General features: G+C 49.7%; 1 protein-coding gene across 1 annotated transcript in view; it reads right to left on the bottom strand.

Annotated features, from left to right (window-relative positions):
- TFR2 (transferrin receptor 2) overlaps positions 1 to 20,104 on the bottom strand; it is a 168,045-nt gene that overhangs the window by 67,800 nt on the left and 80,141 nt on the right. Inside the window, exon 2 of the mRNA XM_078669811.1 lies at positions 4,930 to 5,000. Coding sequence (XP_078525937.1) covers positions 4,930 to 4,962 — 33 coding nt within the window. The 5' untranslated portion in view covers positions 4,963 to 5,000. The remainder of the gene's footprint in view (positions 1 to 4,929; positions 5,001 to 20,104) is intronic.

The following is a 20,104-nucleotide window of genomic DNA, read 5'->3' as shown; positions in this document are numbered from 1 at the left end:
ATAAGGAAAACGCATGGAATGAAGGTAACAGGGAATGGAGGAAACCGATAAAAAAAGAAATGGGAAAAGAAGAAACGGGAGAAAAAGAAACCACATGGGAAGAAATCGGTTTAAATAGGAAATTCTGAAAGAAACAAACAAGGAAACGGGAAAGAAATAAGTGGGTAAGAATGAGACGTAGAAAAATGGAAAATCGGAAAAATGTGAATGGGGAAACAATAGAAAGAAGGGAGGCGGAGGAAAGTGAAAAAAACTAAACCAAATAGTAAAAAAAAAGGCAAAATAGGGATATTCTAAAAGAAGGAAACAGGAATCTAGAAATAAGGAGATGAAGAAGGGGAGAAATGGGGAGAGCAGGAAATAGACATTGGGCGAGAGTGTAGTAACATAGAGAAAAGCCAAGAGCAGGACAGGGCAGATGAGAACCTCTGGCCAGGTAGGAAGGGAAAAAAAGAAGAGTTAAGGAGGGTCTTGATATAGAGGAGAAGAAGAGAGGGGCGAGGACCTCTGGCTATGGGGGAAAGAGGAAAGAAGTAGGGTTCAGGAGGGCCTCTTTTTGGAAGAGGAGAAGAAAGGGATGAGGACTTCTGGCTGAGGAGGAAAGGAGTAGGATTAAGAAGGGTCTCTTTATAGAAATGACGCAGAAGAAGGAAAAGAGAAGAGGCGGAGGAGGACCTCTGGGTAGGGAGGAAGGAGGAAAGGAGTAGGGTCAAGGAGGGCCTCTTTATAGAAGACACGGAGAGGAAGGAAAAGAGAAGAGGCGGAGGAGGACCTCTGGCTAGGGTTGAAAGAGGAAAGGAGTTGAGTTGAGGAGGGCCTCTTTTTGGAAGGGAAAGAGAAGAGAGGGTGAGGACCTCTGGCTAGGGAGGAAAGGTTTGGGGTTCAGGAGGGCCTCTTTAAAGGAAGGTTGGAAAGAAGGGAAGGAGAAGAGCAGACGAAAGGCATAGACAAGGACAAGACGGGGTCTGAGGGAAGGACACGAGGGTTCGGAGGCCTCGTGATAGGAGGAAATGAGACGAGAACAAGGTGGGGGGGGCTGTGAGTATCATGAAGGGGAGACAATAGGGAGGGTAGGGTCCCAGAGTAGGAGTGAAGGAGGGGGTGGAGGCCCTCGGGCTAGGAGGGGTGGGTATAGGGGCCCCGCTGCCTCAGGCCCAGAGGGCAGGAGGAGGAGAGCAGACATAAGGCCTCAGGCGCGGAGGATCCGGGGAGAGGAGAACAGAAGAGAGGGACCGGGGAGAGGAGAACAGAAGAGAGGGACCCGGGGGAGGAGAACAGAAGAGAGGGACCCAGGGTAGGAGAACAGAAGAGAGGGACCCGGGGGAGGAGAACAGATGAGAGGGACCCGGGGGAGGAGAGCAGATGAGAGAGACCGGGGAGAGGAGAACAGAAGAGAGGGACCCGGGGGAGGAGAGCAGATGAGAGAGGGACCGGGAGAGGAGAACAGAAGAGAGGGACCCGGGGGAGGAGAACAGAAGAGAGGGACCCGGGGAGGAGAACAGAAGAGAGGGACCCGGGGGAGGAGAACAGAAGTGAGGGACCCGGGGGAGGAGAACAGAAGAGAGGGACCCGGGGAGGAGAACAGAAGAGAGGGACCCGGGGGAGGAGAACAGAAGAGAGGGACCCGGGGGAGGAGAACAGAAGAGAGGGACCCGAAGGAGGAGAACAGATGAGAGGGACCCGGGGGAGGAGAGCAGATGAGAGAGACCGGGGGAGAGGAGAACAGAAGAGAGGGACCCGGGGGAGGAGAACAGAAGAGAGGGACCGGGGAGAGGAGAACAGAAGAGAGGGACCCGGGGAGGAGAACAGAAGAGAGGGACCCGGGGGAGGAGAACAGAAGAGAGGGACCCGGGGGAGGAGAACAGAAGAGAGGGACCCGGGGAAGGAGAACAGATGAGAGGGACCCGGGGGAGGAGAGCAGATGAGAGAGACCGGGGAGAGGACACCAGAAGAGAGGGACCCGGGGGAGGAGAACAGAAGAGAGGGACCGGGGAGAGGAGAACAGAAGAGAGGGACCCGGGGGAGGAGAACAGATGAGAGGGACCCGGGGGAGGAGAGCAGATGAGAGAGACCGGGGGAGAGGAGAACAGAAGAGAGGGACCCGGGGGAGGAGAACAGAAGAGAGGGACCGGGGAGAGGAGAACAGAAGAGAGGGACCCGGGGAGGAGAACAGAAGAGAGGGACCCGGGGGAGGAGAACAGAAGAGAGGGACCCGGGGGAGGAGAACAGAAGAGAGGGACCCGGGGAAGGAGAACAGATGAGAGGGACCCGGGGGAGGAGAGCAGATGAGAGAGACCGGGGAGAGGACACCAGAAGAGAGGGACCCGGGGGAGGAGAACAGAAGAGAGGGACCGGGGAGAGGAGAACAGAAGAGAGGGACCCGGGGGAGGAGAACAGAAGAGAGGGACCCGGGGGAGGAGAACAGGAGAGAGGGACCCGGGGGAGGAGAACAGAAGAGAGGGACCGGGAGAGGAGAACAGATGAGAGGGACCCGGGGGAGGAGAACAGAAGAGAGGGACCAGGGGAGGAGAACAGAAGAGAGGGACCCAGGGGAGGAGAACAGAAGAGAGGGACCCGGGGGAGGAGAACAGAAGAGAGGGACCCGGGGGAGGAGAACAGATGAGAGGGACCCGGGGGAGGAGAGCAGATGAGAGAGACCGGGGAGAGGAGAACAGAAGAGAGGGACCCGGGGGAGGAGAACAGAAGAGAGGGACCGGGGAGAGGAGAACAGAAGAGAGGGACCCGGGGAGGAGAACAGAAGAGAGGGACCCGGGGGAGGAGAACAGAAGAGAGGGACCCGGGGGAGGAGAACAGAAGAGAGGGACCCGGGGGAGGAGAACAGATGAGAGGGACCCGGGGGAGGAAAGCAGATGAGAGAGACCGGGGAGAGGAGAACAGAAGAGAGGGACCCGGGGGAGGAGAACAGAAGAGAGGGACCGGGGAGAGGAGAACAGGAGAACAGAAGAGAGGGACCCGGGGGAGGAGAACAGAAGTGAGGGACCCGGGGGAGGAGAACAGAAGAGAGGGACCCGGGGGAGGAGAACAGAAGAGAGGGACCGGGAGAGGAGAACAGACGAGAGGGACCCGGGGGAGGAGAACAGATGAGAGGGACCGGGGAGAGGAGAACAGAAGAGAGGGACCCGGGGGAGGAGAGCAGATGAGAGAGACCGGGGAGAGGAGAACAGAAGAGAGGGACCCGGGGGAGGAGAACAGAAGAGAGGGACCGGGGAGAGGAGAACAGAAGAGAGGGACCCGGGGGAGGAGAACAGATGAGAGGGACCGGGGAGAGGAGAACAGAAGAGAGGGACCCGGGGGAGGAGAACAGATGAGAGGGACTGGGGAGAGGAGAACAGAAGAGAGGGACCCGGGGGAGGAGAACAGAAGAGAGGGACCGGAGAGAGGAGAACAGCAGAGAGGAACCGGGAAGAGGAGAACAGAAGAGAGGGGCCCGGGGGAGGTGAACAGTAGAGAGGGGCCCGGGGAGAGGAGAACAGAACAGAGGGGCCCGGGGGAGGTGAACAGTAGAGAGAGGCCCGAGGAGAGGAGAACAGCAGAGAGGGGCCCGGGGGAGGTGAACAGAAGAGAGGGACCGGGTAGAGGAGAACAGAAGAGAGGGACCGGGGAGAGGAGAACAGAAGAGAGGGGCCCGGGGGAGGTGAACAGAAGAGAGGGCCCGGGGAGAGGAGAACAGAAGAGAGGGACCGGAGACAGGAGAACATAAGAGAGGGACCCAGGGGAGGAGAACAGAACAGAGGGACCCGGGGGAGGAGAACAGAACAGAGGGGCCCGGGGGAGGTGAACAGTAGAGAAGGGCCCGGGGAGAGGAGAACAGAACAGAGGGGCCGGGGGAGGTGAACAGTAGAGAGGGGGCCAGGGGAGAGGAGAACAGAACAGAGGGGCCTGGGGAGAGGAGAACAGAAGAGAGGGACCCGGGGGAGGAGAACAGGAGAGAGGGACCCGGGGGAGGAGAACAGAAGAGAGGGGCTCGGGGGGGGGGGGGAAGAGGAGAAACAGAAGAGAGGGACCGGAGAGAGGAGAACAGAAGAGAGGGACCCAGGGGAGGAGAACAGAACAGAGGGGCCCGGGGGAGGTGAACAGTAGAGAAGGGCCCGGGGAGAGGAGAACAGAACAGAGGGGCCGGGGGAGGTGAACAGTAGAGAGGGGGCCAGGGGAGAGGAGAACAGAACAGAGGGGCCTGGGGAGAGGAGAACAGAAGAGAGGGACCCGGGGGAGGAGAACAGGAGAGAGGGACCCGGGGGAGGAGAACAGAAGAGAGGGGCTCGGGGGGGGGGGGGAGAGGAGAAACAGAAGAGAGGGGCCCGGAGAGAGGGGGAACAAGAGAGAGGCCGGGGAGAGAAGACAAGAAGAGAGGGCCCCGGGGAGAGGAGAAACAGAAGAGAGGGCCCCGGGGGAGAGAAGGAAAGAAGAGAGGGACCGGGGAGAGGAGAAACAGAAGAGAGGGGCTCGGGGGGGGGGGGGGAGAGGAGAAACAGAAGAGAGGGACCGGAGAGAGGAGAACAGAAGAGAGGGACCCAGGGGAGGAGAACAGAACAGAGGGACCCGGGGGAGGTGAACAGTAGAGAAGGGCCCGGGGAGAGGAGAACAGAACAGAGGGGCCTGGGGAGAGGAGAACAGAAGAGAGGGACCCGGGGGAGGAGAACAGGAGAGAGGGACCCGGGGGAGGAGAAGAGAAGAGAGGGGCTCGGGGGGGGGGGGGGGAGAGGAGAAACAGAAGAGAGGGGCCCGGAGAGAGGGGGAACAAGAGAGAGGCCGGGGAGAGAAGACAAGAAGAGAGGGCCCCGGGGGAGAGGAGAAACAGAAGAGAGGGCCCCGGGGAGAGGGGAACAGGAGAGAGGGACCGGGGAGAGGGGAACAAAAGAGGGCCCCGGGGGCCTCAGCTCAGAGCGGGGAGAGCGCAGGTCTCCTTACCTCACTGGCGAAGAGTGACTTCACGGAGTCCATGCCTTGACCTCGAAGCGCCTCTCAGAAGAGACTGCAGCCTGCGGGAGACACACCAATGCCAGTGAGAGGGCGGCCCGTCTTATCGCGCCCCACCCGGCCCACCCACGCCCTTCCGAGCTCCAATCTCACGGGGGCCATCAAGACACCGGCCTGTGCGCCTCTGCTTCTGGCACGCAGCGCTTCGAAGCGCGACCGCTGGGAGCAGGCACTGTACTAATAACACATTTAAAGAATGAATCGTCCTGTCCCAGGTCGTGACCTTTGGGTAGGAGCCCGATACTCTCCTGTTGAACCCTCACCTCAACCTGGTGACCTCAAGAAAACTTCACACGGCCTCCAGAAGCCACAACAAGGGCTTTAAAAGACACCACAGGGCTTTAAAAGACACCACAGGGCTTTAGAAGCCACCACAGGGCTTAAGAAGCCACCAAGGGGCTTTAGAAGCCACCACACGGGCTTTAAAAGCCACCACAGGGCTTTAAAAGACACCACAGGGCTTTAGAAGACACCACAGAGCTTAAGAAGCCACCACAGGGCTTTAAAAGCCACCACAGGGCTTTAGAAGCCACCACAGGGCTTTAAAAGCCATCACAGATCTTTAGAAGCCGCCACGGGGCTTTAGAAGACACCACAGGGCTTTAGAAAACACCACAGGGCTTAAGAAGCCACCACAGGGCTTAAGAAGCCACCACAGGGCTTTAGAAGCCACCACAGGGCTTTAGAAGCCACCACAGGGCTTTGGAAGACACCACAGGGCTTTAGAAGCGACTACATGGCTTTAGAAGACACCACAGGGCTTTAGAAGACACCACAGGGCTTTAGAAGTCACCACATGGGCTAAAGAAACCACCGCAGGGCTTTAGAAAACACCACAGGACTTTAAAAGCCACTACAGGGTTTTAGAAGCCACCACAGGGTTTTAGAAGCCACCACAGGGCTTTAGAAGACACCACAGGGCTTTAGAAGCCACCACAGGGCTTTAAAAGACACCACAGGGCTTTGTAAGCCACCATGGGGCTTTAGAAGCCGCCACAGGGCTTGACAAGCCACCACAGGGCCTTAGAAGCCTCCACAGGGCCTTAGAAGCCTCCACAGGGCTTTAGAAGACACCACAGGGCTTTAGAAGCCTCCACAGGGCTTTAGAAGACAACACAGGGCTTTAGAAGACACCACAGGGCTTCATAAGCCACCACAGGGCTTCATAAGCCACCACAGGGCTTTAGAAGACACCACAGGGCTTTAGAAGAAACCACCCCAGGGCTTTAGAAGCCACCACAGGGCTTCATAAGCCACCACAGGGCTTTAGAAGCCACCACAGGGCTTTAAAAGACACAACAGGGCTTTAAAAGACAACAAAAGGGCTTCATAAGCCACCACAGGGCTTCATAAGCCACCACAGGGCTTCATAAGCCACCACGGGCCTTTAGAAGCCGCCACAGGGCTTTCGAAGGCTTTAGAAGTCACCACATGGGCTTTAGAAGCACCACAGGGCTCAACCAACGCCAGGTCCTAGAAATGCAACAGCCCAACCAGAAAACTCCCTTGTACACTTAGGGGCAGATTTACAATAACTGGCGCATCCCTGCATATCAGCAGTGATGCGCCAGCTATTGTGCGCCACGGCTCCGCCACCATGGATGCCCCGCATTTACAATGCAGCGCACCCGTAAAGGCGGTGCATTGCTGGAGGTGCGTCGCAAGCGCGACGCAGCTCCAGCAATGCTCTGGGGTGCCCTATCTTTACAATGCTGCGTCAATCCTTACGTCTGCTTCAAGTAGCCACAGGGGTTTGACGCAGCATGGGCTCACAAGTGACTGAGTGAAATCTTATAGATTTCACTCAGCCGCTTTTAGGAGGCGTTCCTGCGCCGGAACGCCCCCCCCCCCGCGCAGGAACGCCTACTTCTGGAGCAGGGCTTTACAACGTGACGCATCTCTCAGATGCGTCACATTGTAAATACCCCGCAGCATGGCGCATCTTTTGCACAAACGTGGCGCAATAGCGGCGTATAAGAGGCGCAAGGGGCTTGTAAATCTGCCCCAAACAACTTTAAATGTCCAGGAAAGTTATGAAGGGCTGACCTGTGTCTAGATGGGTGTTATATGGTGATGCAACTTCTTACATAACTCTCCTCCCTTCACTAATACTAATACCATAACACTTAGGCCTAGATGTATCAAGTCTTTTGCGATTCGTTAAGGCCGAAATTCGCAGAATTTCGGCCTTAACGAATCACAAACGGACATTTTGCATCTTTTGGAATGTATGTGAAATTAGCAAAATAAGGAACCGCAAAAAATTGCGATTCCTTATTTTGCTTAAGCATTTAAGGAATCGCAATTTTGCGATTCCTTAAATGCCATGTATGAAACTTTTTTAAATTGCAAATTCAGGTTAAGGAATCGCAAATTAACACCAACTTGAGGTTCGTGTTAATTTGCGAAATCCTTTCAAAAACCTAAATATGACAATTTTGAAGGTGGCATGTGACACACATACATGCCCGCCCATAGGGCATGTATGTGCACCATATGCACACACATGTAAGTTTCAGGGGTGCAGCAGGGTGTCCATGAGACACCCCTGCACCCTTGAAATAATTCTCAAATTGCGATTAGCAAATTGCGAATTCGCAATTTGAAAATTACTTCACAATCATTCCTATGGGCCTCCTGGCCCATAGGAATGCATGGGAAATTGTTCCTTATTTGCGAATTCGCAAAATGCGAATTCGCAAATAAAGATTAATAAGGAATCGCAAAAAAAAGCGATTTTTTACATACATTCCATTTTGCGAATTCTAAATAGCGATTCGCTAAAAATCGCTATTTAAGATTTGCAAAATGGAATCTTGATACATGTAGGCCTTAGTGTCTGCAGCGAATGTAACCCAAACATGGTGCATAGTAACCCCCTTATGCTGCTTGTCCCTCTGATACTTATAAACAACTAAACCACTACAGACCACCTCCATCACCCAGAACTGTACCAGACCACAGCTACAAACCACCCATCACCAGCTGTACAGGGGGAATAACTGAAGAGATGGGACACCTGCCGCTGGCCAATGGGGGACTCTAGTTCAGGTCACCACTGTGGGTCCCAACTAACTATACACTAAGAGCCAGGATTACAAACCTTTTGCACTGGGTTTACTGCACAAAAGTGACACAAACCAACACAAAATGTTTTTGTTGGTTTTACTTTCCAGTGCAAAACCTGTTTTCCCCTGGAAGGCTGTCTGAAGGTAACACAAAGCAGCACAAAGCGCTGTTTGGTGTTACCCTGTGGCAAAGGGGCGATCCATGGGTGGTACATCGGCGTCCCTTGAAACCACTCATGGTTTTTGGCACAAAACCCTATCGTCTAACACTGGTATACAGCTTTGTGCACAAAAAATGAACCCCACTTTGAAGCAGATGTTAAAGGGAAACACGTTTTATTTCTCCTTTCTTTTGCCGCTTGCGCCACACTCTAGAGCAGGCACCCAAGGTGGGAACAGTTTTAGAGTTTGTCTCTGTATAGTGTTTTGTTCTTGAAGGGTACCCTTCCTGTAAAAAACCTATGCTAGACTCACCCAGGCCCCTTAGCACTGTGGCGTAAAGGTGTGTGTGTGGCGCTCGTCAGCCTGATTGTGCGCCTGTGCCAGGGAGAAATCAGATAGTGCCATACCTCTGCAGACATGGCACTTTCCTTCTCTTTCCCTGTCGCACAATAAGACGCGGTCCGTGCAGGTAATAGAGGTGGGGCGGTGGGTATTTCGAGAGACGATGCAGAGGGAAAATTAAGTAAATAATTAATTTTTCCTTGGCATCATCCCTCGAAATTTCCCCTTACCCAATCCCACTGCTGTTACCTGTGCGGACCGCAGCTTCACACAACACAGCGCAGCAGCTCTGGTGGTAGCGCTTCGTTGTCTGACCTTTTGGTAAATCTGGGCCATGACCGCTTCTTTACATCTCACAATGACAATTACATACCAGATGATATTAACAAAGACTACCCCAGCAGATCTCTCCATCATCCCCTCTCCAACCTACGCCTCCTCAGAACCATAAACTTTTAAACAAAATATCTGAGTGGACAGTGAAGGAAGCAGGTAAGTGGACGAGGATCAGAAGAAATACCATACAGGGACCCGCAGAGCTGCTCAAAGCGGCCAACTCACTGCCAACCACAGACCGCGTGCTTATCTCTCACACGCGTACACACCGCTAAGCGCTGCGCCCCATAAAAGTACAGCTCACCTCAGGGGGCCTCATGCACAACAGGGAAGCACGGCCCACCTAGGATGAAAGCAAAAACCACACACATCCAACAAAACAAGCTACAGGGTGCAGAGTGCTTCAGAGGTGGGCAAGTGGTCTAGCGCCCAACATATAGGGGCAGATTTATGAAGGCCCTGCGCCGCCGGTGCGTCACTTTTAACATGGGAAAAAGTGACGCACCGGCGGCGCAAGGCCTTCATAAATCTGCCCCATAGTTTGTATGCACTACATAAATGTCTCTGGCCCTAAGAAGACAGAGGTCCAAACCCCCCCAAACAAACCATTAGTGGCGGCTCGCCGATGGAGTGCTGCGGGGCGGTCAGATGGCAGGGCCGGACTGGCTACCGGGCATTTTGGAATGCTGCTGAGCTGGGGCCCGATTTCGTTGATGGGGACCTGCGTGTAATAAATGAAATTCGTTTTGCTATAATTATTTTGAAGCACACGCTTGTCCCCATCAACAAAATCAGCCCCCACCGCAGTGACATCAGCCCCCAGCTCGGCAGCATTCCAAAACGCCCGGTAGTCAGTCCGGCCCTGTCGGATTGAGTGGGGCAGAGTGGGGGGTAGTAAACACCGGCATACGGCCGAACGGAGTTAAGTAAATAAATAAAGCAATTTACATTGCACGCGCTGCTTCGCCGAGTTGGCGTTGCAGCTTGCGCAATGTAAATTGCTTTATTTATTTATTTATTTACTTAACTCCGTTCGGCCGTTCGGCCATATGCCGGAGATTACTACCCCTCACCCTGCCCCTGCCCCGCCCAACCACCCCGCAGCACTCCATCGGCGAGCCGCCACTGCAAACCATTTGGATGGCCTTAAGACCATAAATGAAGCCCCAGCTGTCTCCTGTGCACCACTATACCAGCCAACAGACTATCATTCCAGGCCCACCCACAGAACACCCAAAACAAGCGTCTGGAAAACAACCTAGGACTCAGGCGTTCCCCCCAAAAAATCTTAAAGGCCTCAGGAAACAGTAAGACTCACCTGTTCTCACAGACCCTAACCTACCTGGCTTCAGAGAACTGTTAAAACCTCATCTCTCAGTGCACTCCACCATACCAGCATTAGGAAAATACCGCCAACCACAAACACACACAACTACCAGTGTACAGAAGACCGCTGTAGGTTCAACCCCCGCACACACCACCATACTAACGTTAAGAAAATACCTCTCCCACCACAATCAGGCAACATATATATATATATTCACTGAAAAAACCATAGGTTATAGACCATATATAGTTAGGAATTAGCATTTAAAAAACCTTATTTTACTCACACAAAACCATTGAAATTCCATATATAGTTAGTTGCACTAACTATATATCGCGCACCCGCAATCCACTGCTGATCATGTCACATATTACATCATTCATGACATGGTCAGTGACATCACTGATGACATCACTGATGACATCTCAAATGACATCACTGATGACATCACTGATGACAACATCCAGTGACTGTATGTTTCTGTAAAGTTAAAATATGTCTTACATATTGAAGAATGAGTGGATGTATAAGTGTCTGGATGAAGGATTTAGTAGGTGCGTGACTGACTGTATAAGTGAGTGATTAAATGTGTCTCACTGAATGCATGGGTTAGTGACTAAACTGTCTTAATTTGTGCATCATTATGTCTGTTGTGATGTAAACTGCTGCATGTGTTGATCATTAGCTATACGAGAGGCTATATGTGTTATTAATTGGTTGCCCAAGTATTTCTATGGGAGATTGAGTTTGTGTGGGGGTGGCTGGGAGGTGTGTGACTCTGTGCATAGATGTGTGAGCAGTTTATTCACTAGGTGTATGAGTTCAAGAGTGCATGTGGAAACAGCTACATGGGCAGTTGACTGTGTGCATGAGTGTATTGATGAGTGAATGGATATCTCAATGCTACATGTCATAGTAAGTACATATGTAAAACACAGTACATGTGAGAGTTGGCATATATAAATAACTGTGCATGAGAGCCACTGAATGAGTGAGTGGTTGTATCGATCATTGTGAACTTGTATCAGGGATTGTATAAGAGAGTAAATATGTGTTAGTATATGTTTCAATAAGTAAGGTGTGTATAACTGTATAGTTGAAGAAATGGAGGTGAGATTGTTTCTTTGCATGACTGACTGGGTGTGTGAGTAACTCCATGGATGAGTGGCAGTGTGTGAGTGTCTGTATACACTGAGTGTATCTAAGGTTATATTAGAGTCTGAAGAGGTTTATCGTATTAGCACAAGAATGATGTCAAATGAGATGTCATCAGTGATGTCATTTGAGATGTCATCAGTGATGTCATCAGTGATGTCACTGACCATGTCATGAATGATGTAATATGTGACATGATCAGCAGTGGATTGCGGGTGCGCGATATATAGTTAGTGCAACTAACTATATATGGAATTTCAATGGTTTTGTGTGAGTAAAATAAGGTTTTTTAAATGCTAATTCCTAACTATATATGGTCTATAACCTATGTTTTTTTCAGTGAATTTCAATGGTTTTTTAATAGCAAATATCATAAGCTGTCGAATGTCAAGTACGTGGTAAGTAAAAACATTTTCGTGTTTATGCACACTGATCTGCTTTGAATGCTGCCCCCCACCCCTCATTTCTATTAGGAGTACTCTCTCTTTGCAGATAGTGAAGGGTAGTTAACGCAGGCCTTTGCCCCCGTTGCCCCCGTTGTAATCCGTCGTGCCTGCTTCTCTCTCCATTTGATTGATTGTTCTCTTTGGTTCATTCTCTATTTACAAACAAGCACAGAGTCGCAATACTCTGTTTAGTCTTTGCAGATAGCGAAAAATCGTGTAAAAAAACAAAAGGAATCGAGCAAAATCAGTAGGCCACTAATGGGATCTCTTTTTGACCTCCCTAAAATAGAAACATTAGGAACAACCTGTTGATAATACCAATGTGTATGTACATAAGCGGCGTTCATTTGTGTTCACAGTACCCCTTGTTGATTGTTTGAATCGAGCATTGAATTGTTCGAAGTTGATTCTCTTAAGAATCTTCTCTGCCTGCAAACGAGGAAGAATAGGAATATTCTCTCTCCCTTTGCAGATAGTGAAGGGTAGGTAACGCAAACCTTTAACACGTCGTGCCTATTTCGTTCCTCATTGAGTGATTGTTTCCCCAAACATGGACTGTTTGGGAATTGGTTCTTTTTGGAGGTATTCCCTGTTTGCAAATATACGTAGGAAAATCTTTGCAAATAGTGAAAGGGTACGTAATGCGGACCTTTCTCCCCGTTGTAATCTGTCATGCCTATCTACTCCCCACTGATTGATGCACCTGTTTCACCCGGACCATTTACTAGAGATACGTCATCTGGCCCGACCAGAGAGCACCCCTAGTGAAAAGGACATATGCAATAATAACGAAGTGATCACTGTATCCTGTTAACAGAAACTTTAGCATGAAACAACCTGGAAAGAAAAGAATAGGAAAACGAAAATCAGTAGGCCACTGATGAACATGAACTTTTATTAAACAACGAACAAAGAAACGATAACATAACGTAATGATAAAACCTATTAATGTCCTAGAAACAAGAAAACGTTAAAATATGCCAGTGGTGAGAGACCAGAAAAACAGTAAGAGAAACCAAATCACCCCTCGCTGTCCCACCGCCTGCCACGCCAAAAAAATCGATAGACTAGGGAAAATGCAAGTCAGTAGAACATCCGCCCCCACTCTGGAAACTTCCAAGGTGGGGCAGGGTTGCGGCTACGCCCAGCCGGGAGCAGCCCATATAAGGCGGGTCCTGCTGCCACGCCTCGGCCAGGAGATCCTAACGTAGGGTGTAGCCGGAGGAGAGGCCGAGGCCAGCGGGACCCGGCCAGGGGATTGCCTTTACAACGCTGAACAGTTGCAGGGGGGGGGAATGTCTCCTCGACCCTCCCCTCTCTCTCCCAGTCCGGCCGCGGTGGCCCTTGAGAGTTGCAGGTACTCCTGCCACATGCTCTTCCGGTCCGGCCACCAACGGTCGGGGGGCCGAGGCCGACGGGATCCGGCTGCAGCCGATAAACCAAGAAACCCGTTCATGGGGCCAGAGCCAGGGGCGTCCGGCCGACATCTACCGGAAGCCCGGCCCGAAGACGGACGGGACACTTCTTCTTTCATGAATAATGGCTGCGACAACACTGGGGGGGGATGTCTTGCACATGCCTCCGACCCCCCCCCCCCCCTCGTCCTCATCGCCTGGTCCGGCCATAACAAATCTCAAGCGAGACGCCGTGGGGTGCACTGGGAGGGAGAGACGGTGCGAACAGGCCTCTCCCGCCTCCCCAGGTGGAGGCTTCCCAGCTGCACCCTCAGCGCTCCAGGCGCCCGGAAAAGGGTTCTTCCACTGTGGCCATGCTGCAACGTCTCGCCCGGCAGGGTGGAGCCCGTCCGCTCATTTGACCCCGCGATCGCCAGTAGCTACCGAACTCTCAAAATGGCGGTCGACCTGGCAAGAGCGGGCCCAGCATAAAGAAATGGCCCGGTCACTGGTTGACTCCACCACCGTAGTCCTCCACGACCTTGAAGATTCTAGAGGAGCCGCGGGAGTCTCCGACCCCCGATGGGGAATGACTGCCATGATCGCCCGTGGAGTGACGAAACTGTACCCGCGGGACGTCGGCGCTCCCATGCTGGCGCCAGCCTCACTTTGAATTACTAGAATCCTGCAGACCTCAGTTCCGGTGAAAGCACAGCGTGACCCGGTAGGAAAAATTGTTGCACCCCCTCCCCTTTTTGACTGATAGTTCAAACCACCGATCCTTTCCTTTGCCCTTTTAACGGAACTTTGGACTGCCTCCCCCTCTTTTACATTTTCTAGAGAAAACAAAACATTAACCACTACATTAGCATAGCAGTTGACACCAGAACTGTTTTCAAATTGAAAACCAACAACATCTTCAACAGAATCCTTTTTGTTTCTGCTGTGACCCTGCTACAGCACAGGCATTGTCCCCAGCAGTAATTCTGCAATGCCGGTAAGAATAGCTGTGGTGCCTACTGGACTCACTCACCCCCGCGGCGCCCCACGCCGTTATTTGCTGGGCGGCAACTTACTAGACATCACTTTCGTGCCATCTAGATTTCAGCGCGTTCTGCTGCCTTGGAACTATTCGCACAACAGACTGCTACTGACGACCCACCCCCAGGCAACATCTTCTGAATTTTCATAATTTGAAAGAACTAGTAACATGTCCTCATCAGGAATTCAAAAGAAATTGCCACGGTCTCTTCGTTGTTTAAATGTTTTTACTGTTTTTGTTTTGTTGTATATATTTATATGTTATTAAAGTTTTATATTCCTACTACTTTGTTGGAGTGCTATATATTTTTAATGTGACACATAATTGTAAAAACTTTGATGTACAAAGAGTCATTCCTGGAATCTTCCGCTTCAGGCTCGGTCCCCTCCCCAATCACAATACAGGATGGTTTTCAGATAGTAGGAACACGTGTGGTGTGACGGATCTCATCGGGTGTGGGCCTTGATCTACTATAACTCCTTTGAAGAGGGGTGATTCTTTACAGCTGGGGCCATAAACTACATCTGCAGGGCTAGGTGATAGCCTGGACAATCGGACACAGAGGAAGAGGAGTGTCAGAGGGTGCGGTAGTGAATAGGGCGAAAGGGAGGTGTCGGGCGGGCAAAGAGTGTGATTTTCAGGGAAGAGCAGCGCAGATGGGGGGAGGTTTATTGCCGATGCATAAGACAGAGAGCGGGGGTGACCAGTGCCTGGGGAAGATGCTTGCGAGGGTGAGGAGCCATGCTACGAATCGACAGCGTGCAGAGAGTGGGTCTGGTCAAGGCATCTAAAATGGCTGCCGTGCACGACAAAAGTGTGGCATTTCAAAAAAGGCAAGATGGCGCAGACAATGTTTTTCAACACTTCCTCATTTCCTTCGAATCGAACGTTAACAGACGTTGGTGCATATTACCAAAGTTAAGCGATATTTATCGCTAACGATGCTTACCAACGAATTTTTTACCGCTAAGCATCGTCAGAAATTATCGAAGATAAACCTTGCTATTATCAAGGTTTATCGCAAATGCGATAATAAACGGCCGCAATGCATGAATATCGCTAAAAACTCAGCGATATTCATGCATTACCGAGCTAATGCTCTTAGCCATGTTATCCACCTCCCATTGGATAACATGGCTAAGAACTGCTCAGGGCAGGTGTTACTTTTTGGAGATATTCGCGCTTAGCGCGAATATCTCCAAAAGTTGGTAATAGGAGATAGATATCTTGCATGTTGTAATGCAAGTTATTGTGGTATATGGAACTCATACCATAATCTCTCAGGAAAGCAGAAACTGATCCTTTTGGGACCGCCTAAAAAGGCCTAGGGGGTGAGGAGTACTCTACTTTGCCCCCTTTTCACGTTCCGAACTATTTTATTTTACTCTCTTCTGTAATTACACAAAATAGCAGCGATAAGATGCATCGGAGACACACAGTGAGAGAAAGGAGGCCGGAGATGAAGAAGAGATGTCAAATACACATTGGAGATAATATAGTGGCAGAAGGGAAGTAAATATGAGTAAACTTACCATGTAACATAAAAATGTTGCACTCTATACTATAAGTCTCATTTTATACTACAATCACTTCGCTACAACCTCATAAATTAAAAATAAAAATGAATAATGTCTCAAACAATTTTTGATTTCTAAATATAAATTTATTCTTCAGAATTTTCTAAATTTGAAAGAACTAGTAACATGTCCTCATCAGCAATTTCCTCATGAAAAGTCTGCAATGATGATTCTTGTAACTCTATGGTCTCCAAACATTCGATAAATTCGCCATCAACAGATTGATCAAAAAAATCATTCAAGTCATCTCCTCCTTGTGACAATATTTCATTATTGGTGCTGTCAATTTCAATCAATGTAGTGGAATCATTCAAGTCATCTCCTCGTGACAATATTTCATTATTGGTGCTCTCAATTTCAATCAATGTAGTGGAATCATTCAAGTCATCTCCTCCTTGTGACAATATTTCATTATTGGTGCTGTCCATTTCAATCAATCTAATGGAATCATACAAGTAATCTCCTCCTTGTGACAATATTTCATTATTGGTGCTCTCAATTTCAATCAATGTAGTGGAATCATTCAAGTCATCTCCTTGTGACAATATTTCATTATTGGTGCTGTCCATTTCAATCAATCTAATGGAATCATACAAGTCATCTCCTCCTTGTGACAATATTTCATTATTGGTGCTCTCAATTTCAATCAATGTAGTGGACAATTCAAAAGAAATTGCCACGGTCTCTTCATTGTGAGCCATTTTATTTTGAAATTGCTTGCTGTAAATTGCAGAAAAAAATAATCACTTTCATTTATCGTTTTTAGTAATACATAATATAAAACTAACTTTATCAAGTATTTAGTATAACAGAAGGACTGCAAATAAATAACAGAAAACATTTTTCAAATTATCTTCAAGTGTACAACATAGTTCCCCTTACAAATTAACAACTCACCTTTTTAAAAGTAGGAGAAGTGTTAGTACTGTGTAAATCAAACACCAGAAATTCACCACCAAAAATTCCTCACAAATGTACCTCAGACAGTAGTATCACAAAATGGCTGTGGTTTCCTCTCATTTGACATATATACATAACCAATTAACTTTCATCACACACAAATACAAAACCAAAGTAACATTTTAATTGGTTCTAAATTTCAACACTTTCAAATGTGTTTTCCCCATGCAATTTTCCATAGGACATTTACATACGTCTACAGACTGAATGGCTGAACGGAATTACACCAAACTTGGCAAAATGGTACATCAAACCTAAGAGGTCAGGAAGGATCTACTATGCCCCCTTATGGTCATTTCCCCCTTCGCTTTGGCCTCCTCTTGTCTCTCAATCCTACCGAGAGACAAGATGGCGGCCGCTACGGACTGTTTGGAATGTTGACAGACGCCGGAGAACCAATCAGCTTCGCAAAGCTCCGTAACGCGAAAAGTACGCGAAGCGGAGCGCTGTTACAGATATATATCTTTTTTTGAACGTTAATTTCTCAAAATCCACTGGAGCACATATATTGAGACCTAGCAAAGGCACATCGGGCTACCAGTCCCTAATATTTTGCCAAGTTTCGTGCAAATCCATTCAGCCGTTCGATTATTATTATTATTTTTTTTTTTTGCCCCGCGGGGCCCTTTTAAAACCTCCACATCAAACCTAGGGGGTCAGCGAGGATCTACTATGCCCCCTTATGGTCATTTGCCCCTTTGCTTTGGCCTCCTCTTGTCTCTCGATCCTACCGAGAGACAAGATGGCGGCCGCTACGGACTGTTTGGAATGTTTACAGACGCCGGAGAACCAATCAGCTTCGCTTCACAAAGCTCCGTTGCGCGAAAAGTACGCGTACTGGAGCGCTGCCCGGTCCGCTGTTACAGATATATATCTTTTTTTAAACGTTAATTTCTCAAAATCCACTGTAGCACATATATTGAGACCTACAAAAGGCACATCGGGCTACCAGTCCCTACAATTTTGCCAAGTTTCGTGCAAATCCATTCAGCCGTTCGGGCTAAAAGTGAGGCCAACCGCCCTATGGAAAACTCAATGTTAAAAACACGTTTTGGGACCCCCCTTTTTTCTCGGCCCCCCTTGACGAACCCCCCCCAAATTTTCAAGGGCTGCTCAGAAACAAAATGTGCCATTTTCCTGAAAATTTCAGCCAATTCCGTCCACAAACGCCAAAGTTATTAGACATAGAATTTTCAAAAATCCCATAGAGAAAAAATCCTAACTATATATACCTACTGGCGACCGCCAGTAGGTAATATATATATATTCACCAAAACTGTCCAGCAGATGAGGCCGCACAACACAACAAGTGAGGAAACTCCTTTATTCAAGACAACAGGCAGCTTATGATCCCGTGTTGGTTTCTTCATTAGCCTGACGCGTTTCAGAGGGTGTCTCCCCCTTTCCTCAGAGGCTCTTGCAACATCGGTAATTTCTTGCGTCCCCACAGGATACTTAGCGTGTCTTTGAAACAGTTTAATTGCTCTCAGATGTGTCCTTTTATTTTCAGGTTCATTCGCATTGCACGCTGGTCCCTGTGGTTCTACTCTTGCATTTTTAAACCCGCCAGTGGGTCCCGATATCATCAGTTTATTTATGATTTTTTGCCAAGCCCTCCATTGGGCCCCCGGATCGTACTCAGCCTGTTCATTAAACGTCCTTGTGTGCCTACACGCAAAGGGAGGGGTTCCCCTGCAAGCATCCATTGTGTATCCGGACGGTGCGATCCCTCCACGGCCTGGGGGCCGTGTACAATATTCACCAAAACTGCCCAGCAGATGAGGCCGCACAACACAACAAGTGAGGAAACTCCTTTATTCAAGACAACAGGCAGCTTACGATCCCGTGTTGGTTTCTTCATTAGCCTGACGCGTTTCAGAGGGTGTCTCCCCCTTTCCTCAGAGGCTCTTGCAACATCGGTAATTTCATGCGTCCCCACAGGATACTTAGCGTGTCTTTGAAACAGTTTAATTGATCTCAGATGTGTCCTTTTATTTTCAGGTTCATTCGCATTGCACGCTGGTCCCTGCCGTGGAGGGATCGCACCGTCCGGATACACAATGGATGCTTGCAGGGGAACCCCTCCCTTTGCGTGTAGGCACACAAGGACGTTTAATGAACAGGCTGAGTACGATCCGGGGGCCCAATGGAGGGCTTGGCAAAAAATCATAAATAAACTGGTGATATCGGGACCCACTGGCGGGTTTAAAAATGCAAGAGTAGAACCACAGGGACCAGCGTGCAATGCGAATGAACCTGAAAATAAAAGGACACATCTGAGATCAATTAAACTGTTTCAAAGACACGCTAAGTATCCTGTGGGGACGCATGAAATTACCGATGTTGCAAGAGCCTCTGAGGAAAGGGGGAGACACCCTCTGAAACGCGTCAGGCTAATGAAGAAACCAACACGGGATCGTAAGCTGCCTGTTGTCTTGAATAAAGGAGTTTCCTCACTTGTTGTGTTGTGCGGCCTCATCTGCTGGGCAGTTTTGGTGAATATTGTACACGGCCCCCAGGCCGTGGAGGGATCGCACCGTCCGGATACACAATGGATGCTTGCAGGGGAACCCCTCCCTTTGCGTGTAGGCACACAAGGACGTTTAATGAACAGGCTGAGTACGATCCGGGGGCCCAATGGAGGGCTTGGCAAAAAATCATAAATAAACTGGTGATATCGGGACCCACTGGCGGGTTTAAAAATGCAAGAGTAGAACCACAGGGACCAGCGTGCAATGCGAATGAACCTGAAAATAAAAGGACACATCTGAGATCAATTAAACTGTTTCAAAGACACGCTAAGTATCCTGTGGGGATGCATGAAATTACCGATGTTGCAAGAGCCTCTGAGGAAAGGGGGAGACACCCTCTGAAACGCGTCAGGCTAATGAAGAAACCAACACGGGATCGTAAGCTGCCTGTTGTCTTGAATAAAGGAGTTTCCTCACTTGTTGTGTTGTGCGGCCTCATCTGCTGGGCAGTTTTGGTGAATATTGTACACGGCCCCCAGGCCGTGGAGGGATCGCACCGTCCGGATACCCAATGGATGCTTGCAGGGGAACCCCTCCCTTTGCGTGTAGGCACACAAGGACGTTTAATGAACAGGCTGAGTACGATCCGGGGGCCCAATGGAGGGCTTGGCAAAAAATCATAAATAAACTGTTGATATCGGGACCCACTGGCGGGTTTAAAAATGCAAGAGTAGAACCACAGGGACCAGCGTGCAATGCGAATGAACCTGAAAATAAAAGGACACATCAGAGATCAATTAAACTGTTTCAAAGACACGCTAAGTAT

The sequence above is a fragment of the Lissotriton helveticus genome, chromosome 12 (assembly GCF_964261635.1).
Source record: "Lissotriton helveticus chromosome 12, aLisHel1.1, whole genome shotgun sequence".
Classification (NCBI taxonomy): domain Eukaryota; kingdom Metazoa; phylum Chordata; class Amphibia; order Caudata; family Salamandridae; genus Lissotriton; species Lissotriton helveticus.
The sequence above is the reverse complement of the archived record's forward strand: the minus strand, read 5'-3'. Positions and strand labels throughout refer to the sequence as shown.